Source organism: Typopeltis vanoorti, chromosome 2, assembly GCF_054136105.1.
Source record: "Typopeltis vanoorti isolate ZY-2024b chromosome 2, IOZ_Tvanoo_1.0, whole genome shotgun sequence".
Lineage (NCBI taxonomy): Eukaryota > Metazoa > Arthropoda > Arachnida > Uropygi > Thelyphonidae > Typopeltis > Typopeltis vanoorti.
This window is the reverse complement of record NC_143550.1, coordinates 100,992,938-101,019,634: the sequence shown is the minus strand read 5'-3', so window position 1 is coordinate 101,019,634 and position 26,697 is coordinate 100,992,938. Positions and strand designations below refer to the sequence as shown.

General features: G+C 38.9%; 1 protein-coding gene across 2 annotated transcripts in view; it reads left to right on the top strand.

Annotated features, from left to right (window-relative positions):
- The window catches only part of LOC150109293 (serine/threonine-protein kinase SIK2-like), a 279,608-nt gene that overhangs the window by 122,136 nt on the left and 130,775 nt on the right, over positions 1–26,697 (top strand). Inside the window, exons 4-6 of one of the 2 annotated variants that reach the window (XM_090407035.1) lie at positions 2,418–2,533; positions 25,316–25,361; positions 25,494–25,618. In XM_090407035.1, coding sequence (XP_090263161.1) covers positions 2,418–2,533; positions 25,316–25,361; positions 25,494–25,618 — 287 coding nt within the window. Of the gene's footprint in view, positions 1–2,417; positions 2,534–25,315; positions 25,362–25,493; positions 25,619–26,697 lie in introns of those variants that run through there. The other variant, XM_090407043.1, reaches the window with a different exon arrangement.

Sequence of the window (26,697 nt, the reverse complement as noted above, 5' to 3'; positions counted from 1 at the left end):
TCCTGCAAACAGTTCTTGACCACCTCCCATGCACCATCAACATCCAGCCCTTGCAGTTTTACATGCCATGGCATTGAGCCAAGCACACACCTAAGCTTGTCATACTTACCAGCCCGGTAATTCCACATATACCCTGTCTTAATTGTAAATTCGACTCCTTTAGCCACCTCCCAAGTCATGACCTTATGGTCACTCTCACCAATTGGTGGCAACAAGGTCATGTTCGTTACAGCCACATTCTCAGTTGCAATTACTAGGTCCAGCACTCTCTGCCCCCTGGTATTTTCCAATACATGTTGCCGTAGATAGTTGTCCCTTAATAACTGCATAAAATCCAATTCCTTCCTCCCATGTGCCCTCTCCTCTTTCCAGTCAATATTACCATAATTGAAATCACCCATAATAATTACCCTCCTTCCATTCATTTCTTCTATTTGCTTATGCATACTATTCCCACCATCCACTCCATCACCCGGTCTATAGCAGCACCCAATTGTATATTTTGTTCTGCTAGATTGTATCTCACACCAAACAGCCTCAAATGTGCTTTTTTCCCCATCCTGCAGTTCAACTTCTATACTCCTTGGCTGAAGCTCATCAGCTATCATCAATAACACTCCTCCCCCCTTTTTATTCACCCTGTCACTCCTGAACACGCTATACCCGTCGCATTCAATCCCACTAGCTTTATCATCTTCTGTCAGCCATGTTTCACTAATACCGACAACCTGTGGCCTGGAAGTGCCAACCATGGCCAAAAACTCTTCCTTCTTGTTCCTAATACTCCTGGCATTAGTGTACATGAATCGCAGAAGCCCATTTGTCCCATCCCTACTTTGATTCCTTATACTAATTATCCCATTCTGATTTGTTGTCCGTCGTACTCGCCCGGGCATAATATACTCATTCATACACTTAACTTCCCCCCCTAAAGTCTGCATATCTACTCCCCCCCCTCTTAATAAATCTAGTTTCCCTGAGTCTGTACATCCACTTCCACATCATTCATCAACACTCTTTCAAGTCTCCGTACACCAACTCCATTCAAATGTAACCCATCCATCTTATATAAGTCCTTTCGCCCATCGAACTCATTCCACACATCCACAAATTCCACACCACTCTCCATGCATAACCCACGCATAAAGTCATTGGCAATTATGGCCCTCCTTCTAAACACTTCGCTGTCATACCGCGGTAAGATACTCACCATCCTAACTCTCTCACTCTTCTCTTTTGCTACCTCAAACAACTCCCTCACATCCTCTATCATTTCCATTTTGTCCTCTTTCAAATCATTCGTTCCTGCCACTATTATCATCTCTTTCACCCTCTGTTTTTGCAGTCGAATAGATTCGCTGACGTCCTTTATGTTCGCACCCGGCTGGTACGACTTCGTTAAACTCTCAATTATTACGCCTCTTAATAGCGAATCCCCATACAGCACTCGCTCCTTCATTTTATTGACGTTTACGTACATTCTATTATTTGCCGTCACAGACTTCCGCCGGTTATTTGTCGGTACGTTCAACACACATTTTTGCATACGCTCCAGTTGTCGTTTGGCTCTGTGTATCGCGCCATTTAAACGGGCAATTTCGCTACTCGCACTTATCTCACCATTTTCGTTATCGATCAAATCATCCATTCCTTCGGTGTTTCTACCTTCATTTACACTTTCAGCGACGCTCTCACACATATCTGGCACTACCACGCAATTCTCTAGTACACCGCCATTTTCTGCATTATTCTTTTTAACACATGTTAACATTGCCAGCATTGAACTGTTACTTCAACTACATTCTCTGTTAAACTATTCTAACAAAAACATTCTCTTCTGTTTGAGAAGAAAGTCCCAACACTATAAAATATTTTTAGTATAACACAATTGTTGCAATACATTATGCATTGCAATGCAATGTGCACATTGTAATGAAAATAAAAACAAATTTTAAAGGAATGAATAGTTAATTTTAATGATGAAGCTATTTTTCACTGATAGAGATATTACTATATTATAAAATTAATATTCTTCTAACTAATAATTTTACTGCCTTGTTGAAAAGGGTTTATGATTGTTGCTGGTCCATATTTCAAAAATGCTTGCATTCCACAGTATATCATGAAATTTAAAACTAAAATTGAGAATGTTTGAAATAATCAGGTTTAATTATACATGTTAAAGCAGTGAATTAAGAAAGTTATAGAAGTTATAATTTATTGCTAAAGAATAATTATAATTGTGCAGATATTATCTTTAATCTATCACACTATACTTCTTTCCCATCATTTGAAAATTGAAAGAAAAAAAAAAAGAAAAACGAAAATCCTTTAATATATAGATTACTTGATGTATTGAATATCAAGAGCATATGTTACCCCTTTTTTGTTGAAGGTAACTAATACATATTTTTTAGACTTCATCGCCACCCATGGCAGAATGTCAGAGGCTTTAGCTCGACGCAAGTTTTGGCAAATTGTCTCTGCTGTGGAATATTGTCATAATCATCAGATTGTACACAGAGATCTTAAGGTATGGAGTTATAGTGCTAAACAAATTATACAAACTACTAATACTATATGTTCTTATTCATTAGTTCAGTGTATCTCTTCAGATTATAATTTTAATAGACTGGAATTATGTCCAGGGTCATACAAAATCACATGTGAATAGTTTATTTTATATAAGGCAAACAGTACATTTAAGGAAAATTTCTGTCTATTAGGTTGGAAACTTATATCACATTGCTACTCTTGGTGGAACAAAGGTTTGATAACCTGGAAACCTTTCCCTAGAAACTAGATATGGTTATTTATTTATTTTTTTTTTTTGTGTGCCACACCAGGCTTCCATTGAGAAAAGTAGTCATGTCACACTGGGCAGTGAAATTCATTTACCATCTATAGATGGTAAATGAATTTCACAAATATCCATACTGTAGTGGAATTTGAATATATAATTTATTAATAGCAAAGCTAAGATAGATGTTTCCAGGTTGGCATGTTGTCATAATTTGCTGTGCATGTTGGTATCACCTCATATACCTCATATGTACTATCACCTCATATAATAAGTAACATTCCTTATGAATGTATATGAACTGTACATAGATTTCTAAATAAAACTGAAACCTCGGAAAACCAAAACTTGGATAACTTGGATATGTGAGTGGTGAATGCTCCAACATTGAATGTTTTAAAAACCAGGTATGTTTGTGGTCTGTGAAAATTTTGCCTCCTGCAGTGAGGCTTTTGATTCCATGGAGGTGTCAAAGAAATAATACTAAGTATACTAAACCTATCATATATTTAGTAATGTAGCTGGGTTAAGGTTTAGATTTCTAGAACACTGCTCTAGAGTCCAAACATGGCACATTTTGATGCCACTTCAGCATGCCTCTGATAAGCAGAGTGGTCTAACACTGAGCACTAAAAATTGTTTACCAACTAAAGACATTTGCAAATATCCATATAATAGCGGGATTTGAATATACATTATTGTATATCCTAAATTAGTTGACTCATGAAGATGCTATTTACTCAACCATTCAGACCAGCATTTATGTAGTAGTTGAATATACTACTACTACTACTACATAAATGCTGGTAGTAGTAGTAGTTGAACATACATCCTTCCCTGGGTAATTTTGAGAAAAATATCTACAGATCATTTTTAGATCTAAACATGGTCAAATTAAAGCTTTATACAAGGATCAGTATTTTTTTTAACATGGCAAGACTATCTGCTTTGTTCTTTTGTGTTAGGGCAAAGAAACTAGATTACAAGGGTGGATTACAATGCCTTATGCAGAGATAGTGGCTTGGAAGATAAGAGGGTGTGTAGTATACTGCAGAGCTAAGTGCAAGTTGCAGAGAGTAATAATAGTTATGTAAATACTGATAGTGCACATTAATTTTTTTTCTGGAAATAGCAAGAATGAGTTTGTGGTGTTGATTTACTCAGTCCAAATATTATGGCATCAACAGAGGAGGATGATTTGATATGGATAGAAATTGAAGGATATTGCATATTTTGGTAGAATATGGAAGACAAAATGGATGATAGGGTGTCACTTTGAGAGTATGCGGTGTGACATAGAGGTGGATTGGGTATTTAGTAGGATGTTGCTATAGTTAGAGAATAAAGAGGGTGATAAGCAAGCAATGTTTAGGCAAATTAGTTTTGCAGGTGCAAAATGGGTAATTATGGGGGGTAAAGGCAATATAAACTGGACAGAGCAATGAGTATTCACTAATAAAATAAATGAATTTCTAGAATTATTGATGAACATATGTCTTATGCAGCATGTAGTGGAGGAAACATAAGAATTGAGAAGCTCTAGATTTAGTCATATCATCAGGGAATCTGCTTATGACAGAGATATTATACTTGTCCCATTTGGCGAGAGTGAATATGTAATGCTGACTTGGAGGATGAATAGGCATGGAGAAAGAATTTAGGAGGAAGGAATGTTTTGTGAAATTATTAGGCAGATGACTTAAATAAGTCATCTTATTTAAACTGACTTATTTAAGTCATCTTAAATAAGACTTATTTAAGGCTGGTTTCTAAGACTATAATAGACTTAGAAACCAGCTTGGTTTCTAATTTGAATGAAGAGAGGTCAGTAGTAAATGGGAGCTAATTAAGACATATTTGTTAAGCAGTGGCAGATTGCATACTTCGAGTGAGGAAGAAGATAGAGTAATTTAGAGTAAAACAGATGACAAGGGAAATCAAACAGGAATTGCAAATGAAAAGAAGGTTATAGAAGATGTAGTAGAATTGTTTAATGATCACTTTAAACAGTTCTGCTACATCATCTAAACTGTCACCTGCTACTGTCTCCATCTGGGAAGATCATTCATCCACAATCATTTCTCTTCCTAAGAGCATGAAAGAATTCCCTGAGGTTCTATTCTCCTTGGATCACACTGTTAGTTACCTTTCATCTAATTTTGCTCCCCTTACTACATTACTCACCTTCTTAGCTTAAACTTTGTATTCCTTATGCAGTTGTCTCCACCTCTCTTTAATATATCTTCCGTAACCTCTTTTTCATTTGCAATTCCTGTTTGATTCGGGTGTTTCATCCTAGCAAAACCAATTTTATTCAGGGGACAGTGAGTGTTGAAGGAAAGGCATACACTTCCATTTTTCTGACTTTTGCAAAGGCATTTGATAGGGTGCTGCACGATAAGTTGATATTTAAGTTTAACATATTGCTTTAGATATTGGGCTAGTGGATTGGATTGGAAATTAAATAATCTCGAAAGGTGGGTAATGAATAACGATGCCAGTTTAATACATATAAATGTTGAGTTTGAAAATTTGGTATGGCTGCATGCTGTCTTGGTGGAGCTGTGCTGTAGAAGGCAGGGAATCTTGGTTTATATATATATATATATATATATACAGGGTGTTCGGGATAAATTTGACAGTTTCGTAAGGAAAAAGAAAATCTTCTTTGTATCTATTAAATTTAATGAATTGACAAAAAAACATTACAGGCAGAGTTAATTACAATACTATCAACAAGATTTACTCAAAATAACCACCATTAGCATCGATCACAGCTTCAATTCTGCTTCGGAACCTCGAACAAGCTGATGCTACAGTCTCCCTGGGAAGGGCCGCAAAAACTGTTTTAATTTTATCCATTAACTGGGCTTTTGTATTACTGGAAGTGCGATTGGTGTCTTTTTCAACTGCGCCCCATACAAAATAATCCATGGGGTTAAGGTCTGGGGAGTTTGGAGGCAAACATTTGGACTGGTGAAGTCGTAGAAATTTTCAGACAACCATTTTTGACTTTTCCCAGAGGTGTGGCAAGGGGCCGAATCCTGCTGCCATACATACGGCCTACCATTGGCTACCCTTGTTATCCAGGGCTTGACTACAGTTAGCAACTCCACGAACAAAGCCCGAATTCCAATGCCAGGGTTCTTCAACACCTGTTCCTGCAGATTTGCGAGGAATTCTGCTGTACGAACGCAATGAGATCGTCTGCTAGGGATCTTTCTTCTTGCTACATCCTCGTAGTCACCATTGCAAGTCTCTAGTTCATGCCTGATTGTTTTTACTGTATTCAGGGAGCATTGGGCAGCAGTCGTAATATCCTTATTTTGATGGCGGGCACGAATCATCATGATACAAGTTATTCTCTTCCATGATTCAGGTGGGTTCCAGCTATCCATCCTTTCTGACATCTTGTATATGAATGAAGAAGGGTCCAAACTTTTAAACGAAGAGAAGTGTGTGTTAATACATGTAACTTACGGAAAAATATAATTAATTATAAATATGTCAAATTTATCCCGAACACCCTGTATATATATATATGTTGACCTCACATGAAAACATGAAAGTTCTTATGACCTTTCATGTTTTCATGTGATAACTAATACCTATAGAAAAGGTACAGAGCTGAAACAAAGCACCTATAATAAAATGACTGAAGTAAGTTTGTGAGAGAAGGGTCATCTATTAAGCAGATTGCCCTCTTCTGAATATCATCAAGAATTCTTAGTGAGATCTTGGGTGCTCCACCCCAAATGTGGAAACAGTACTCCAAAGTAGATGGATCTGAGACATATAGAGTGCTAGGAGTTGAGAAGAAGAGAAGTAATGTTTAGAACAGAGAAGAACACCAAGCTTTTCAGAGGCTAAGGAGACTATGTGAGTAATATGTTTGTGTCAGGATAAACTGGATGTGACAATCAACCCAAAAAGAGAAAGTTTATCTTGAAAGGAAACTGGGACATGAGGGGGGGGGAGGTGATGAGGCAGGATTTTTCTTGTGGATAATAGAGCAAGTTTTAATATATTTTTTTTTTTGGCATTGAAATTTGCTAAGTTGTCTTCATCCCATTTCAGGCGTTCAGTTGAGGAGGTCAATGTTGAAGTCACTGGTTATGGAACATCTTGAAGTAACATGAGGGTACTGCAGGGTTTATCGAATGATGAAGAGTACTGTCATTGGTGAAGCTGTGAATGGGATTTTAAGTCAGGGAAAGGAGGTCATTGATGTAAAGGAGGCAGAGTGTGGGTGAGAGCACAGAACCCTGAGGCACTCCAGCATTCATGGAGATATCTGATGAGAGGAAGGCCATCCACCATAACACACAATAGACAACAACCAGTGAGGAAACTGGCAATCTAATCACAGAGTGTAGAAGGGAGGCCTTAAGATGGCAGTTTGTTCAGCATTTCATGCCTTGGTACCAGGCATGAAATGCTTTAAAAATATTGAGAATGATAACATGAGTTTCTCCAAATCTTTCCATAGACTGAGTCCAAATGTAGGTGAGGTTAGCTAGGAGTATGGCTGTAGAATGAAAATGGCAGAATCCATATTGGTGTTTGCTAATTAACTAATGAGTCTTCAAGTAATGAAGACACTAGTTAATAACCTTCTATATCACTTTTGAAAGTACTGAGGCGAGAGAAATGGGACGATAGTTAGAGGTTGACCTTTGTCTCCCTTCTAGGGTATAGGTTGGATGTGGGCTTTCTTCCATGCTGTTGGGTAGATGCCAGTAGAATATGAAAGTTTATATAGATGATACAGGATGGACATCAATTCTAGAGCATAAGTCTTGAGCGCACAACCAGAGAAATACCATCTAGACCAGGAATTTTATTAGCATCAAGACTAATCAGTTTTTTTTTTTTTTTTCTGATGTCTTTTTGGAAAAAGTTCAGAGGAGGCATGTAGTGGGCAGTTTGTCGGACTAGTATGGGAGGTGATTTGCTTTTGTTGTCTAGGCAAAAAAAACTGATGTGAGTGGTCTACCTTTTCCTTGGATGAGGTTACCATAGTACCATCAGGATGCAAGAGAGGTGGCAACATGCAAGGATAGAAGTTATGCTCATAAGCCTTAGCAAGGGACCAGAAGGCTTGACTTCCAGTTGAGCAGGAGGTGAGTTTATTGCATTTCATTCTTACAAAGTCTGATTTGGAATCATCAATAACTTTTTTACACATGTTTCAAGCTGTTGTGTAAGCAGAATGAGAATCATTCAGATGTGCTGCTGCCATCCATGATAATTTATGCCATTGAACATAAGCTGCATTATTATCATGGACACCAGCGGCACATTTTTTTGAGAAGCAGCTTGGATTCATGTCAGGGTTTGCAGTGCAGTGAGAAATAAAGGCTCTCATTCCACTGAGGATTATTTCAGTTACTAGTTCAGTATAGGTATTGATTATGAGAGAGCAAAAGCAGTAATCTGACCATGGAAGAGCAGCATAAAAATTCTGGAAGTCATACCAGTCGGCACAATTATTGTGCCATAGGGTATGAGGCTGAGATTGGCTAGGCAGAGGATGAACTGTAGAGAATGAGACTTGAATAAGATTATGGTGAGAGTTGCCAAGGGAAGAACAGACATCCACAGTATATTTGGAGAGAGAGAGAGAGAGTTGGTTAAGAATAGGTCAGAAACATTGGTAGAATGACGTGGATTGTCTGGTGTTCTGGTTGGTAGAATGACTATTTGTATTAGGTCATGACTGATGGCAAATGATTCAGCTTCCTTACTAGCTACATTTGTGAAGTTGTAGTAGCAGAGCCAGTTTGTGTTATGTTGGATGGAAGTATGAAATCCAGGACATATTGTAGAGGTTGTGGGAACAACCCAAAAACTTGATCAGCGAGATTAGGGGAGATGTCTTGATATGACCACATCGTATTGTTGATGGAAATTTTTTTTTTTTTTTCATTTGGCTATGCTACCAATTATATATTTGCTTTAATCCTTTATCCAGGTGTAAGCAAACAAAGTTTGCACCTGAAGCATTTTCAGGACTGGGTCATCTCGTGGCAAAGTTAGTATAACTTCTCATCACTTGCCTTAGTATCCCATAATGCAAAGCACATCTCCTTGTAGACATGTATAATGCTTCCCTTAATGCTATGCTTTAAGGGAAGGGTCACTACCCAGACCGATTTCGACCTTTATTGAGGTCTCATCAGTGGGAGCCAGACTCAGAGGTGGTGATACTAAGATGGAAGTAATGGAGAAGTCATATTTCCATATATCAGTTGCCAAAAGGTGTTACACCTTATTATTAAAATTCTCTGGATTAGAGATAAGTTGAAGGAAGTTTTTTCTTACAAGGAAGTTTTTTGCTTACACTTTGATAAAGGATTAAACCAAATATATAATTGATTGCATAGCCAAGGGGAAAAAAAAACTTCCTTCAACTTATCTCTAATCCAGAGAATTTTAATAATAAGGTGTGACACCTTTTGTTATATGGAAATATGACCTCTCCATTACTTCCACCTTAGTATCACCACCTCTGGGTCTCGCTCCCACTGATGAGACCTCAAAAAGGTCGAAACCGGTCTGGGTAGTTAACCTTCTTTTAATGCATAGCATTATATATGTCCGCAAGATATACTTTGCATTATGGGATACTAAGGCAAGTGATGAGAAGTTATACCACCTTTGCCATGAGTTGCCCCAGTCCTGAAAATACTTCAGGTGCAAACTTTGTTTGCTTACACTTGGATAAAGGATTAAACCAAATATATAATTGGTAGCATAGCCAAGTGAAAAAAAATTTTTCCATTAACTTATCTCTAATCCAGAGAATTTTAATAATAAGGTGACACCTTTTGGCAACTGGTATATGGAAATATGACTTCTCCATTACTTCCACCTTAGTATCACCACCTCTGGATCTGGCTCCCACTGATATGCTTTTGCGCGGAAGTGGTTGCTTTCCCTGAGATGTGAGAGGCTCTGCTTGGGGGGCAGGGTAGGTTTTTACATGTCTCTGAGTGGGACCACCCCTGAGATTATGGCTCTGCTTCAGGGTAGGTTTTTGCCTGTATCTGAGTGGGGCCACCGCTGAGATTATGACTCTGCTTGGTGGTGGGGAGAGCTTGTCACTGAGTGGAGCCACCGCTGAGTTGGACGGTCCTTCGGTCACGCATAGGGAGTGGACTGGGAGGTGGGGGGAACCACCTAATTTTTAGAGAGGTCTTTACTTAAACAGCACCTAAATAAAGGTCAAAACCGCTCTGGGTAGTGACCCTTCTGTTAATGCATAGCATTATACATGTCCGCAAGGAGATGTGCTTTGCATTATGGGATAGTAAGGCAAGTGATGAGAAATTATACTGCCTTTGCCATGAGTTGCCTCAGTAAATTATACCGCCTTTGCCATGAGTTGCTCCAGTTGCCCCAGTTGCCATGAGTTGCTCCACTTCAGGTGCAAACTTTGTTTGCTTATACTTGGATAAAGGATTAAACCAAATATATAACTGGTACATTGTATTGTGCTTGGATCTAGTGACTGAGATTTGGAGGAGGTGAATTAATTCCAGAAAGGGGAGAGATGATGGATAATAAGAATGATGTCAGAACTGAGGAACATTGGTTATGAGGGTTAGAGGGATGCATAATCTGCAGAGTCTGGTGAAAGGGAGATGAAGAGATCATACAATGGGATATTTGAGCTGTTGAGGGGTATTTATTGGATTGACACTGGGGAGATTTTTCAGGTGTTAAAATGGGGAGAGGACTTGGCCATCCTTGGGATTGTGAGATGAAGTGATTTTCCTTATGTGTCAATGTACTTCTTATCATACGAGCAATATTATGTTCAGTCTTCGTAACACTTGCAGTGTGCTCTTGGAACTTTAGTCCACTCTCTACCATTACTCCAAGATCTCAAATCTCATCCACCTTCTGATGCACAGCTCCACCAATATTTCATGTAGTCTTATATTGCTACTCCCCTGATTGCAGCACCTTGCTTTTATTGATATTAAAACTACATCCCCATTCATTTGTCCAAGCTAAGTATATTGAAATCTTTCTGTAAAGAATTAAGATCAGCAATACTCCTGATAATTCTATAAACTTTGCATCATCAAACATTTGAAGATCCCCAGTCAATCTTCACACAATATCCCATCATATGATCTCTTCATCTCCCTTCCACCAGACTCTGCAGATTATGCATCCCTCTAACCCTCATAACCAATGTTCCTCAGTTCTGACATCATTCTTATTATCCGGTAGGAGAGCATCGCCGTAGCACGTGGCGGTCAATTTGAGCTGTGCAGAAGAAAGTGATTTTTAATCGGTGAATAGTCTGCTTTTTTCCCCGTTTTTCTACGTTTTTGAGTGCTAAATTGTTTCTCTGAATACGAGTGTACTTCAGTGGTTGTTTTTTGGAAGTTAGTTGCTGTTGCGATATATTATATTTTGGTACCGTCGGAATCGAACGCGTAACAGTGGAAGACAAAACGAAGCTAAGTTACTGTATTTAGTTATATTTCATTTTATTTAATTATATTTAGTACTTAAATGTTCTGATGTTTGTACTTTTTTTCCTCTTATTTATTAATTGAATAATTATTAAAGATTACGCTACTCGGCAGTAAGGAATGATGGTGGATTCAGCAGCAGTCGCAAGTGGCGTAACGCCAAGTCCTCCGCCATTTAAGAACTCAATTATTAGCAATATCATAAGGGACTTTGTGGCATGCAGTACTTGCGGCATGTATGTGTCTCGGGAATTACATATGTGGCTTGTTAAAGAGAGTGGAGAGCGTATGTGCACAAAATGCAGGCAGTTGGAGGAAATAAGTACATTAGATATATCGATATCCGGCTTTGTTGCTCCAGGAACGGGGAATGAATGTAAGAAGACAAGTAGTGTGATAGGAGAGAATGAGAAAATAATAGTTGATAGTGTGGAAGGTGTGAGTGACTGTGAAAGTTTAGGAGATGGTTTTGTTTGGGAGAGTGAATTTAGATTAAGAGTGACTGACCTGCAGAGGGAGATAGATGAGTTGAAAGAGGAGGTAGAATGTCTTGTGAAAGAGAGCAGAAGTATGAAAGATAAGATTAGGAGAATGGAAGAGATAAATGCAAGGCAAATCAGAGTAGGAGAGAGAGAGAATTTAGGGAGTATGAGTGAGAGGTATGAGGGTGCTAGAAGAGGAGAGAATGGAAACAGTAGAAGAGAGGGAATGAGAGAGAGAGGTATGGGAATGCTAGCAGACGAGAGGATGGAAACAGTAGAAGAGACGGAATGAGAGAGAGAGATATGGAAGTGCTAGAAGAGGAGAGAATGGAAACGCTAGGAGAGATGGAATGAGAGAGAGGTATGGGAATGCTAGAAGACGAGAGAATGGAAACAGTGGTAGGAGAGACAGAATGAGAGAAGGATATTGAAGTGCTAGAAGTGGAGAAAATGGAAACAGTAGGAGAGAGGGAATGAGAGAGATGTATGGGAGGGCTAGAAGAGGAGAGAATGGAAACAATAGGAGCGAGGGAATGGTAAGAGATATAATGTATGGCGACTCAATGATCCGTGGTGTTCAAGATAGGATGTGTGAGGAGTGTTTGCCAGGAGGAACAATAAAAAGGGTGGCTATGGTAATTAAGAGAGGTGAAAGGGTGGATGAGATGATTGTGATGGTAGGAACGAATGACTTGAGTGGTAATGTAAGTCGGGCAGCGAGAGATATGAGATTTTTGCTTGAGACTGTACGGAAGAAGACAGAGAGAGGAAAAATAGTGTGCGTGTTGCCTAGGTATGATAATGATGAGCTGAGCAGAAGAGCGGTGATATTGAATGGCATAATAGCAAGAATGTGTGACAAGAGAGGACTGGTATATGTGGATGCTTGGATTGCGTTTGAGGAAAGAGAGGAATTGTATGCGAGAGACCGTTTACATTTGAATGAGGAAGGACATAGGCATCTGGAGAGATTGCTGTTCTGAACGAGTCAGTGTGTCCCAGGGAAGATGATAGCAGGGGTGGCCTCTTGTGGGAATGGATACTTGGGAGAAGGGAGACAATGTCAGGTAACACTGAGCCCAGTGGAGTCTAGAAGGGATAATGATGGGTATAGAAACAACGGCATTTATATGCTTTATACTAATGCCAGGAGTATCCGGAATAAGGGAGAGGAATTGGTGGCGCAGATAGCATCAGCCTGGCCAAAAATTATTGCGATCACTGAGACGTGGTTGACAGAAGGGGATATAATAACAGGAATAGAAGTCGCTGGGTATAGCATTTTTCATCAGGATAGGAGGGGAAAGCGTGGTGGTGGAGTACTGCTTATGATAAGTGATGACCTATGTCCTCTAAGAGTGGAGAATTTGGAAGGAAGTGAGACAAATGATTTTGAGAGCGTATGGTGTGAGGTAGAGGTAGGCAAGACAGGATATTTAGTGGGGTGTTGCTAGGAGCAACAGAGGATGGGGACCAGGAGATGTTTAGACAGCTAAGTTTGGCAAGTGCAAGAAGAATGATTGTTATGGGAGATTTTAACTACAGTAGTATAAATTGGAGAGAGGAAGATGCATGTAGCAATAGGGGAATGGAATTTCTAGAATTCTTGAGGGAAAAATGTCTTAGGCAACATGTAACAGAGGGAACAAGAGGTTCAAAAGTTTTGGATTTGGTTATAGCATCAGAAGAGTTGATAATAACTGAGTTGACGTCTCTCCCACCAGTTGGAGAGAGTGACCATATGGTGTTGACTTGGAAAATGAATAGACATGCAGGAGTATCAAAGAGATGGGAACTTATGTGGAATTATAAGGCAGGTGATTATAATAGTCTTAGACGTCAACTTCAGGAAGTTTCATGGAGGGAGGAATTGGAAGGCCGGGATATCACTAGTGCGTGGGAAATTGTGAAAGAATATTTGTTATCAGCAATGGTATGTTGTATACCACGAGTGAAGAAGAGGACGCAATTTGGAGTAAAGTGGATGACAAACAATATTAAACAGGAATTGCATGCGAAAAAGAGGCTATGGAAGAGATATAAGGAGACAGGTGAAGAGATGCATGAGGAATATAAGACACTGGCCAGAAGAGTGACTAGTGTGGTAAGGGAAGCGAAACTGGAATATGAGAGGAGATTGGCCCTAAGATCCAAAGAAAATCCTAGGGAATTTTTTAGATATGCCACCAGTAGGAGGAGAAATGACTGTGGAAGAATGATATTGTGGGATAAAAATGGAAATAGAGTGACTGATGCAGAGAACATAGTGGAATTGTTCAATGAACACTTTATTGGGGTATTTCATCGTGGAGTAGTCAGTTTTAATACTAGAGAGATTGTGCAGGTTCGAGGTTTCAAATACTGAGTACTCTGGATGTCAGTAAAGCTGGATGGTATTTCATCACGAGTTTTGAGAGAATGTGCTAGGGAACTGACAGTGCCTTTGACCTGGCTTTTCAATGATAGTCTGGCTGCGGGAAAGCTGCCCAGGGAATGGAAGGAAGGTAAGATAGTGCCATTGCATGAGGGTGGTAGCAGACTGGAAGTGTCTAATTATAGGCCAGTTTCTGTGTCATCAGTAGTAAGTAAGATCTTGGAGAAAGTAGTGAAGGACTGTATACAGCATTGGGCAGATGAGGGTAATGTTATCTGTGAGAGTCAACATGAATTTGTGAATGGGGCGCTCTTGTTTTAGCAATATCCTAGTCTTTTATGATAAAGTTACAAGAGCATTAGATCAGGAAAAGGCATATACTGCCATTTTCTTAGACTTAGCGAAGGCATTTGACAGGGTGCCACATGATAAGCTGATATTTAAGTTGCAGCACATGGGTCTGGATGTCAGATTGGTCAACTGGATTCAGGATTGGCTGTCAGATAGGTATCAGAGAGTTGTGTATGGTGGGGCAGTTTCAAGGAAGCAGAGGGTAACAAGTGGGGTCCCACAGGGCTCAGTACTGGGACCTATATTGTTTAACCTTTATATCAATAACATTGTCAGTGGATTGCAATGGGATATTCAGTTGTTTGCGGATGATGCAAAGCTGGGAAGGATTATTAGTAATAGTGCAGATGCAGCAGCCCTGCAAGAGGATTTGAATAAGCTAGATAGATGGGCAAATGAATGGGGGTCAGTTTAATGCAGCAAAATGTAAGGTCTTGAGGTTTGGGAAACATCGATGGGACACTGCACATTCTATGGGAGGAGTTATGCTGGAGGAAGTAGGGGAGACATGAGATCTGGCGTTGATGATTGATAGAAACCTGAAATTTAGGGGATATATTGCAAAGGTGGTGAAGGTAACACAGAGGATTGCTGCAATAATGAGAAGGACACTGACCTGCAGAGATAAAAGGGTTATCATTCCATTGTATAAGTCTCTGATCAGACCACACTTGGACTATTGTTCTCAGATTTTGTCTCCAGGATTTGAAGGGGATAAGTTAACTGTGGAAAGGGTACAAATGCAGATAACATAGATGGTTTCAGGACTGTACCATGTTAGTTATGAGGATCGGCTGAGGGAATGTGGACTGCAGAATTTGGTGGATAGAAGGAGAGGTGACATGATTGAGACTTTTAAACTGTTGAGAGGTGGTTACAGGGTTGACACTGGGGGAGTTCTTTTGCTTGGTTGAACAGCGGGAAGGAGTGATGACAAGAGGCCATCCCTAGAAGTTATGAAAGGAAACCGTGAGCAAGAGGGTGAGGGGTGGTTTCTTTGCATGGAGGGTGGGTGAAACATGGGATGCATTGCCTGATGGAGTGGTGAGAGCGACAACAGTCAATGAGTTCAAGGAGTGGTATGATAGACTTTGTGTTTCTTAGAGGGGGGGGACCTCCCCTCGATGAGTCTTGATAGTCTTTGTGTTTCTTAGGAAGGACCTCCCACGATCAGTCTTTTGACTCCATGGAGGCCTGAATAATAATAATAATGATTATAATAATTAAATAACTAAGCATATTTGCGTACTAGGGAACAAAAAATTACTGAATATTACAAATTCTATGTGTACTGCATCTATATGTTACACATTGCTGTTAATAAAGGTGATGGTTTGCTATACTGCTGCATACATACTGTTTCCCCCCCCCCCCCCCCCAAAAAAAAAAGGCCCACTCTTAAAAAAAAAAATAAAAAGTGCATAGCTATATAAATTTGTAAAGGACATCAGAAACCTAGCTAGACTACTGATTCTTGATTTGCAAGAAACAAGAATCAGTAGTCTAGCTAGGTTTCTGATGTCCTTTACAAATTTATATAGCTATGCACTTTTTATTTTTAAGAGTGGGCCTTTTTTTTGGGGGGGGGGAAAACAGTATGTATGCAGCAGTATAGCAAACCATCACCTTTATTAACAGCAATGTGTAACATATAGATGTTACACATTGCTGTAACATCTATATGTTACAGCAATGTCCTGGCTCTCTAGCTTCTCCCAATGCTGGCAGGGCCTAAGAAGCTAGAGAGCCAGGACTCCCCCCCCCCCTCCTCATTGTTTGGGACTCTTAAATTGGCCCTAATCCCCCCCCCCCCCAGCTAGAGCCTCATGCACCTATGCATAAGTATGGCCGTGACAAGAAGCACATTGGATAATGCAGAACCTCTGACTTTAGAAATTAAATGAAACAGGGACAAATGAATGAAACATGGGACAAACTTACTTCCTAATACTTGCTGTCACCTTCAAAATTGCTCTTGATCATGTATTATATTGCTTCCAGTTATCTTTTACCCCACTGAAGTAAGCAACAAGTTTTTTCCCAAATTCACAATATAACTGGAAGAGGTCATATCTTTATGGTTTACTCTTCAGAAATGTTTTTCAATCTGCAGTATAATGTTGCTGATTGAAAAGTTTACACTATTCCACTGAAAGTTTATTTTTCACTTGGTTAGACTATAATAAATTTAGTTTAATCCTTTATCCAAGTGTGAGCAAACAAAGTTTGCACCTGAAAATATCTGCAGGACTCACCCCAGTTCTGAAGATATTTTCAGGCATAAACTTTGTTTGCTCACACTTGGATAAAGGATTAAACTAAATTTATTATATTCCAGTGAAAGGTCAACACAAATTTCATCTTTATGTGGACTAGTGGTCTCAGGAGCATCTTAATTTGCAGTAATTTTTCATCATGATAACCCTATTCTACATATTCTAGTGTATGTATGTATGTATGTGTGTGTGTGTGTGTGTGTGTGTGTGTGTGTGTGTGTGTTTTGACTCCATGGAAGACCACAATAAATAAAAAGAATGCATAACCGAACATTCTTCCATATCACAAAGGAGAGAGGGTAGCATAAGACTGAGCTGCAATTTATAAGCCAGTCTGTTCTGAAGTTGTTAAGGTGTTAGAAAGGATGGTGAGGACTAGGATTCAGAATAGGTTTAATAACAGCTATATTCTCTATGATGATCAGCATGTGTTTGTTAGGGGAGAAGTCATGTTTTGACAATCTGCTTATATACTACTCCAACATTAGGAATTCGCAGGATAAAGGAGAATGCATATAAAGTAGTATATATTTGGATTTTTCAAAGTGTCTCTGATAGATTGCCACACAACAAGCTTGTAACTAAATTGAAATAGATGGGATTGGAGAGGTGTCTCAAAAGAGGACAGTTATTAGTAGAGTACCATGGGGGTCAATTTTTGGGCCATTATTGTTTAGCTTGTATGTTAATGATATTGGGATAGGCTTAACAATAGATATGCTGCTGTCTACTTGATGCAAAGTTAGAAAGAACTATGAGGAGTAGAATAGATGTTGTGGCCTTACAGGGTGATCTCAGTTGATGTATGCGAGACCGAGTGAGTGAGTGGAATCTTTATAATGTTACAAAGTGTAAGATCTTGAAATTTGGTAAGCAAAGTTGGGAAGCAGAATATACAATTAATGGAAAAAATTGAAGGAGGTGGAAGAGATGAGACATCTGGGAGTGATAGTGGACAGAGACTTGAAGTTTAAGGTCACATTGTTAAAATTGTAAGAACATAAGAACCTTGAAATGCAGAAGCAAAGAGGTTATGTATAAGGCCTTGATTAGGTTGCAGTACTGTGCACAGATTTGGTCTCCTGGTGTGGATGATGATATATTAGGATGAAGATAGGGTTGGTAAGATGGATAGGAGGGTGGTTGAAGGAGAGATACCAGAGAGTGGTTTATTCAGGAGTGGAGTCAAAAAGACGTCTTGTCACTAGTGGAGTGCCGCAGGGCTCTGTTCTTGGACCACTACTTTTCAATTTGTTCATTAACGTATAGGAAAGGATCTGAGAGGAGGTGTTCACTTGTTTGCTGATTATGCAAAGTTGGGTAGAGCAATTGTGAGTGCACAGGATGTCAAAATTTTACAGGATGATTTGGATAATTTGGAGGACTGGGCTAGGAAAAATGGATGTCAATTTAATGTGGCAAAGCGTAAGGTTATGAACTTTGGGGTGAAAAGAAGAGCAGCAGTATATCGCATTGGTGGAACTGTACTCCAGGAGATTGATGAGGCCAGGGATTTGGGAGTGTTGGTGGATAGGGAATTGAAGTTTAGGGAGCACATTGCATAAGTGACTAAATCAGCTCATCAAATCACTTGGCTTCTGAAAAATACTTTAACATGCAGAGACAAACAAGTTGTTGTTGTTCCTCTGTATCGAGCCTTGATAAGACCCCATCTGGACTTCTGTGCCCAGTTATGGGCACCAGGGTTTCTTCGTGATGGGGAGGAAGTGGAGAGGGTCCAGAGACGAGTGACCAAGATGATAGCAGGTCTGTGGAATGAACCTTATGAGAATAGGTTGAGGATTTGTGGGTTGCAGAAATTGGACGATAGGCGAAGGAGGGGGTGATATGATTGAGACATTCAAATTACTGAACGGTTTTTATAAGATTGATCCAGAAGATATGTTTGAAAATATGACTGGTGGTGGGAGGACTAGGGGCCATGCATGGAAGCTGGGCAAGAGCATGGTTGACAAGGGTGTTAGAGCTGGGTTTTTTACTTGGAGAGTGGTGAATGAGTGGAATAAGCTTCCAGAGTCTGTTGTGGGTGCTACGACCGTGAATGAGTTCAAGGCAAGATATGATAGATACTGTGTGAATGTTGAATAGTTGTTCCAGACATGATGTTAGGGCCTCCCTCGATGAGTCTGTCAACTCCTTGGAGTTTCCCGGAACAACAACAACAATAATAATAATAATAAAAGATATGTTAGAGAGGGGGGGGGGGTCCAGAGAAGGTTCACTAAGTCAGTTCAGATCTTTGGAATGTAGAATATGAGAACAGATTGAGGGAGCACAGCTTACAGAGATTATGAATAGAAAGAGAGAGGATATGATCGAGACATATAAGTTGGTGAAAGGTGGTTACCAGATTAATGTGAAACAGATTTTTCATAGAGTAAAGGGAGGCAAGGGGGACCATTCCTGGAAGCTGTATAAGGAAGGTGTGGACAAGTTAGTGAGGGAAAGGTTCTTTACATGGTGAGTGCAATATACTGGCCTGAAAGTGCACTCACCACACTTTCAGGCCAGTGCAATACACTGGCCTGAAAGTGTGGTGAGTGCAGAAATGTGAATGGTAAGTCACAGATTCAAATATCTTTTTCCATGAGAGTATGGACCTTCCATAACAAGTCTTTTAACTACATGGAGATCTGATGTTAATAACAAGAGTAAATAGAGTAGGAGCAAAATTGATGAACAATGTAATCAAGCTGTGTTGGAAAAGAAAATGCTTGGTTGAACAGCAGGAAGGAGTGATGACAAGAGGCCATCCCTGGAAGTTACGAAAGGAAACTGTGAGCAAGAGGGTAAGGAGTGGTTTCTTTGCATGGAGGGTGGTTGAACCGTGGAATGCATTGCCTGATGGAGTGGTGGGAGCGAGAACGGTCAATGAGTTTAAAGAGTGGTATGATAGACTGTGTTTCTTGGGGGGGGGACCTCCCCTCGATGAGTCTCGACAGACTTTATGTTCTTAGGAAGAACCTCCTACGATGAGTCTTTTGGCTCCATGGAGGCCTGAAAAATAATAATAATAATAATAATAATAATATGGAGGAGGTACAAGATAGTTGGTGATGATCAGATCTATGAAGAGTTATAAAGTGCAAGAAGGTGACGAGCATGATAAAGAAAGAAAAGATGAAGCATGAGAGGAAATTGGCTGGTCAGGCCAAGGTTAACTCAAGGGAATTTTTCCGCTGTATGACAAGCAAGAGAAAAAACAATTATGGCGGGTTGACACTAGTGGATAGTCATGGCAGAAGAATATAAGTTGCAAAGGATATAGCAGAATTATTGAATGAGCACTTTATCACCATATCATGTTGGTTGAGTTAAATTTGAAATAAGGCTGTGGGAATGGATGACATACGAGGTGGTATCAAAAAGTTTTGAGACTAGGTTTAACACGCCAAAAGATGCATGCGCAGTCACAGGGAGCACTTACCTTCATAAGTCAATGTGCCAAAAGACATCATCCTGTGTACATCGGGAGCTGTGCAACTGATGCTATTCTGACCACCTGCATTACCACATCTGCGATTTCATCATGGACAGCAAGTTAGAACAAAGAGCAAATGTGAAATTCGAGGATCATTACTGGTGACAAAACTTGGGTGTATGGGCATGACCCTTTAGACAAAGCAACAGTCTTCACAGTGGAAGAGCCCATAGTCTCCACAACCGAAAAAGGTGAGGCAGGTCCGCAGCTCGACCAAGTGCATGCTCATCGTCATTTTCGATATTCGTGGCATTTTGCATTGAGAATTCTTCCTCAGGGGCCAATAGCGAGGCCAATGGACCGTCAATAGCGAGTTCTACTGCCAGGTTTTAAGGCATCTGAGGAGGACATTCGGCAAAAGCGACCAGATCTGTGGTGCGCGAAAAACTGGATGCTCCACGACGACAATGCACCCTGTCACCGAGCTCGCCTCACATGTGAGTTTCTCGCCAGAAGCAACATGATCTCACTTCCTCACCCACCCTACTTGCCAGAATTGGCTCCTGGAGATTTCGCCCTCTTCCCGAAGATAAAGATCTAGCTCAAAGATCACCGTTTTGACACTATTGTGGAGATCCAGTGCGAATTGCAGAAGGTGCTTGACATGCTTCGAAAAGAAGACAAGAAGACTTCCAGGACACATTCCAGAAGTGGCAAGAACGCTGGGAGCGCTGTACTGATATGCAAGGGGACTATTTTGAAGGTGATAGTGTGTAAACGTAGATAAATAAAGTAATTTCTCATAAACAGAGCTAATCCCCGAAACTTTTTGATACCACCTCGTATCACTACGTATTCTTAAGGAATGTGCACCCTTGACTTGGTTATTTAATGAAAGTCTTGCAGCTGGTAGGGTTCCTAAGGAGTGGAAAGAAGGCAAAATAGTACCACTCCACATGCATGGTTCTAGGACATAATAAATTTTTTTTAATTCTTTACCCAAGTGTAGGCAAACAAAGTTTGGATTTAGAGAAAGTCACAATCTCAGCAGCGGCCCCACTCAGAGACAGGCAAAAGCCAACCCCCCTTCCCTTGGTGCATAGCATTGTACATGTCTGCAAGGAGATGTGCTTTGCATTATGGGTGATACTGAGACAAGGAGCGTTGAGAGCTTGGTCCACCTTTACTACGAGTTGCTTCAGTCCTGAAGATACTTCAGGTGCAGACTTTGTTTGCCTACACTTGTTTGTTAAACTAAATTTATTATAGTCTAACCAAGTGGAAAATAAACTTCCAGCATCTTTGTCTAAATTCAGAGTAAATTAATAATGGGGTGGTACACCTTTTGGCAACTCGTGTAGGTAAATATGACCTCTCCATTGTTTCTGCCTTAGTGTCGCCACTTCTGTGTCTGGCTCCCACTGACAAGACCTCAATAGTGGTCGAAACCAGTCTGGTTGGTGGCCCTTCCCTTGGTGCATAGCATTATACATGTCTGCAAGGAGATGTGCTTTGCATTATGGGGATACTGAGACAAGGAGTGATGAGAGCTTGATTCATCTTTACTACGAGTTGTCTCAGTCCTGAAGATACTTCAGGTGCAGGCTTTGTTTGCCTACACTTGAGTAAAGGATTAAACTAAATTTATTATAGCTAACCAAGTGGAAAATAAACTTCCAGCATGGTTCTAGGACAGAGGTTTCCAGTTATAGACCAGTCTGTATAACTACAGTTGTAGTCAAGGTATTGTAGAGATTGGTTAGGAATAGAATACAGGATTGGATTGATGAATGTAGCATTCTTTATTAAGGTCAGAATTTATTTTTAAAGGGTAGGTCCTGTTTTGGCAGTTTACTTGCATTTTATGATAGGGTAATGAGTGTGTTAAATAAGGGAGAATCATATACAGTATTCTTGGACTTTGCAAAAGTGTTTGATAGATTACCACATGATAAGTTGTTACAAGCTGCAGAGGATGGGAATAAATAGTATATTGGAGATTGGCTCTCTGAACGATACCAGCAAGTCGTGTATGATGGAACAGTGCCACAAAAAAAAAAAAAAGGAGGGTAACCAGTGGCATGCCCCAGGGTTCGGTTCTTGGACCCCTACTGTACTGTTTAACTTTTTTGTAAATGATATATCTTGTGGGCGGACTGGGGATCTTCAGTTGTTTGCTGATGTTGCAAAATTGGGGAGAATTATAAGTAGTACTGCTGATTGTAATTCCCTTTAGGAAGATTCAAATAGACTTTTGACTAGGACAAAGGAGTGGTATTTGTAGTTTCAGTAAGTACAAGTTGTTGCATTTTGGAGTGCAGAAATATAAGGCCGTGTGCTATATTGACAGTGCTGTACTGCAGGAAGTGGCAAGATTTGAGAGTGAGTCGACAGTATACTGATACTTAGAAGGCATATTGAAAAAGGCTGCACATCGTAGTGCTGCTGTGATGAGAAGTCTTCTAACATATAGGCATAAGGAAGCAGTTGTGCCACTGTATAAAGCACTGGTTAGACCACACTTGAATTATGTGGAAACATTGGAGAGGATCCAGAGATGAGAAATATGGATTGCAGAATTTGCTGGATAAGAGGAAAAGAGGTGATGTGTGATAGAGACATTTAAGTTAGTGAGAGGATTTTATCAGATTAATCTAGATGGTATTATAAAAAGAGTAGAAGACAAGAGGGGAAAAATCAGAGGCCATCCCTGGAAGTTATGTAAAAGTGTGGTGAAGAGGGGGTGTGAGGAGTAGATTTTTTACATGGAGAATTGTCAGTGAATGGAAATCATTACCAGAATGTGTTGTTAATGTAAGGAGTGTTAAGGATTTTAAGATTCGGTATGATAAATATGTTGTCAGTTGAATGAACCCCCCATGATGTCTGCTGACTCCATGGAGGGTGTATAATAATAATAATAATAATAATAATCAAGTGGCCAAAATAATTCATTGGCATGTATTCAAAAAATATGGCTTTCTTACTTCTGATAACTGGTGGCAGCATAAAATAGAGACAGTATTCTCTGGGAACTTCAGAATAAATACAAATGGATTAGCATTTGGAACACAATAGACCTGACATGACAATTATCACACATCGACAGGTTTGGATTATTGATATTACAGTATACAGTGATAACAACGTTAACAACAAAGAAGTGGAGAAAATTACTAAATATCGAGATCTGGCAATCGAAGTTGGTATGCTGTGGCTTAAACATACCAAAGTCATCTCATGTTATTGGTGCACTTGGTGCAATTTCAAAGAAGCTATCCAACTATTTACAGCAATTAAACATCATCAAAGTGACCCCATATGATATACAAAAAACAGCATTACTTGGAACAGTCCATATTTTACGACGCTACCTGACAGACTATTCTTAGATTCTTGGGTAGAATCTGAATTGCTCTGTATCACCAGTCAAACTGTTGTTTAAGTGATATCTTATTTTGACTGTGTATCAATTCTGTGAATAAAATAATAATAATAATGATAACAACAACAACAATAATAATAATAATCAGGGCCACTGCAAGCAGGTGTGAAAGTTATGTTCTGCACAAAGGCACCATAAAAGGGAGGTGCAAAATTAAGTTTTAAAAATCAATTCTCCATTCTGAACACCATCCACATGTATTCGCTTATGTCAGATTTCACATCTTCTGAAACAAGTGCTGTATATCAATTCATTTGAAACCATCAGCTCTGCTGATATCTTCCAGTGAGCATATTGTTGCAGTTCCAGGAAGTTTAGTTTAACAAGTACATCCCGAACTGTCTTTTTCTATGCAGATACAAATGAACCCTTCTGTCTTTCTACTAGTTCTCTAAGTTAAAGCTTTGTAATCATCTGAACACAATATTCGATTATTGAAATACTAGAATGTTTGCCATAACATCTACAATGGGTGTGTGTGTGTGTGTGTGTGTGTGTGTGTGTGTGTGTGTGTGTGTGTGTGTGTGTGTGTGTGTGTGTGTGTGTGTGTGTGTGTGTGTGTGTGTGTGAAGGATTTCATTACTGTATATGCATTGATCGTGATTGTAGCTCTCTGCTGTGCAATATTTGTGAAAGTATAGTCTCTCATTTTCATGAATGGTAAGTAATATATATATACATATATATTATATATATTTATTTTTTTTTTTATTTTTTTTTTTTATGAATTTATTTTAACATTTACATTTGTTAAAAACTTTTTGTACATTTTTATCAAGGGGGACAAAAATTATCAAGGGAGCTGCAAAAAATACTTTTTTGCACAAAGGCTCCTTACATGTCAGCAGCAGTACTGATAATATTGAAATCTACCAAAACATAGCATGACACAAACATGCATACCAGATGTTGTTTTGAGTGTTTCATGAGTCTGCACACTGTTTCTAAATCTACTTATATGCTGTATGATCTGTGAAATTGATAGGTTCTAACACAATAGTAGTATTAAACACAAATAGACATATTACCAAAATATGATTAACAATATAGCTAAGTACAGCTTTAGTTTTATGATACCTTAAAGCATTTCTAAATTTCAAAGTAAACATTACTAAAACATTATTTAGTAATGTTTACTTTGTTTGATTTTGTATATTTGCTTAACCAGTGTGAGAACTTTTGCATCTCACTATGCCTTCACAAAATTCTTTTTCAGCAGTTCAGTTACTCTACCAGCCATTACTTAGCGAGGGAAATATCATGTACATGCTTACTGTGTAAATGTATAGTAGGACTGCTTTACATTGCAGAAATCATCCTCTATTGTAATCTCATTTACATATGATGCACAGATCCTTGTCTTTTAAACATAATAATTCTCTATATTATATAAATATTCTCATAGGCAGATGCTTTCTGAAGGAACTATAGTATTTTATTTAGTAATGTTTACTTTGTTTGATTTTGTATAATTTGCATAATATGAAGGATCATCTTATCTGGCTTAACCTTAATTCTCTTCTTTATAAAGTCAGATTTTTCAAGTATGAACTTAGGAATAAAGTTTATAATAAGAATTTATAATAAGAGCTTAAGTTTATAATAATACATTTAAAATAGAAATGCAATACTGATATTTGCTGTTATTTGCAGGCAGAAAACTTACTTCTGGATGCAAATATGAACATAAAAATTGCAGGTATGTCCATCAGCTACTTGTAGTTTTACAGTTAGCTGTAGGATAGTATCCCGGTACAAATTTTTCATTCATGTTTTATCATTCTTTCTTTTAAGTATTCTTTCTAAATTAAACATTTTATTCTGATTTCAGATTTTGGCTTCAGTAACTTCTATTCTTCTGATGACAAGCTTATGACGTGGTGTGGTAGTCCACCTTATGCAGCACCTGAAGTATTTGAAGGAAAGAAATATGTTGGGCCCGAGATCGATATTTGGGTGAGCTGTATATGAAGTTTCTTGTTATAATATTATTATTATTATTATTATTATTACGTGACACCTCCAAGGAGTTCAAAGACTCATTGAGGGAGGACACCTACTCTAAAACTTTCCTTCTCCACCACTTAATTCATCAACTACAGTGAACCACAACTACCATCATCCACACCACTAGGTATTTTCACAGACAATCACAAACATACATGCTCATGATGGGATTTGAATCTTCAGTCTTCTTGGCCAACCAGTAATTATTAATCACTAAATATTAAGCCAATAATGAGAAAGATGCTTACAAGTTTGGCTGACTCTTTTGGATGTGTGGTTAGTGTATTTGCTCTTCAACCAACAGGTTATGGATATGAATCCTGCCCATGGCAGGATTAAAATCCATCACCTGTTGGCTCTGATGTTTGTGGTCATTTTTAGACCACCACCCTGCATATTGGAGACCTGAAGTGGTTCTTTAAAAAGTTAAATTTTCAGCCTCTCTAAAGCAGTGTTTCAAGACTATACAAAAAATAAATTTAAAAAATACAAAAAAAAAGAAAGAAAATTAATAGAAAAAATATTCTTATCCTACCCATGATGCAAATATACTATAGGTTTACAAAAACTTTTCATGAGTGGAGCCACACGAAGTTGCTCCATATATGTTAGGACAGATTTTTTTCACTTGTATTTCAAATGGGATTGTGGGATTGTGTAAAAATAATATCAGTCTTGATGTTATATAAATGTGTAGATATTTTGACATGAATACATTTCTAGAGAGTATAGTGCGTAAAGTCACTATTACTATAGTGACTGTCACTCTTCTCTTTAAACTCAATGAATAGTAAGCTTAAGGTATAGCAATATTCCTAGAGTGGACTTCCTGTAAAGAGCCCAAAAATTCATTGCAAACCATTCAAGAATGCTGTTTTGGATTTCTTGCAATATTGGGGACCTTCTCAATGATACTATTATTATTCCAGACATCCATGGTGTCATGAGACTTATTGCAGGAGGCCCAACACAAAGTCTATTATACCACTTCTTAAACCCATTTCACCCCTTTATCAGGCAATGACTTC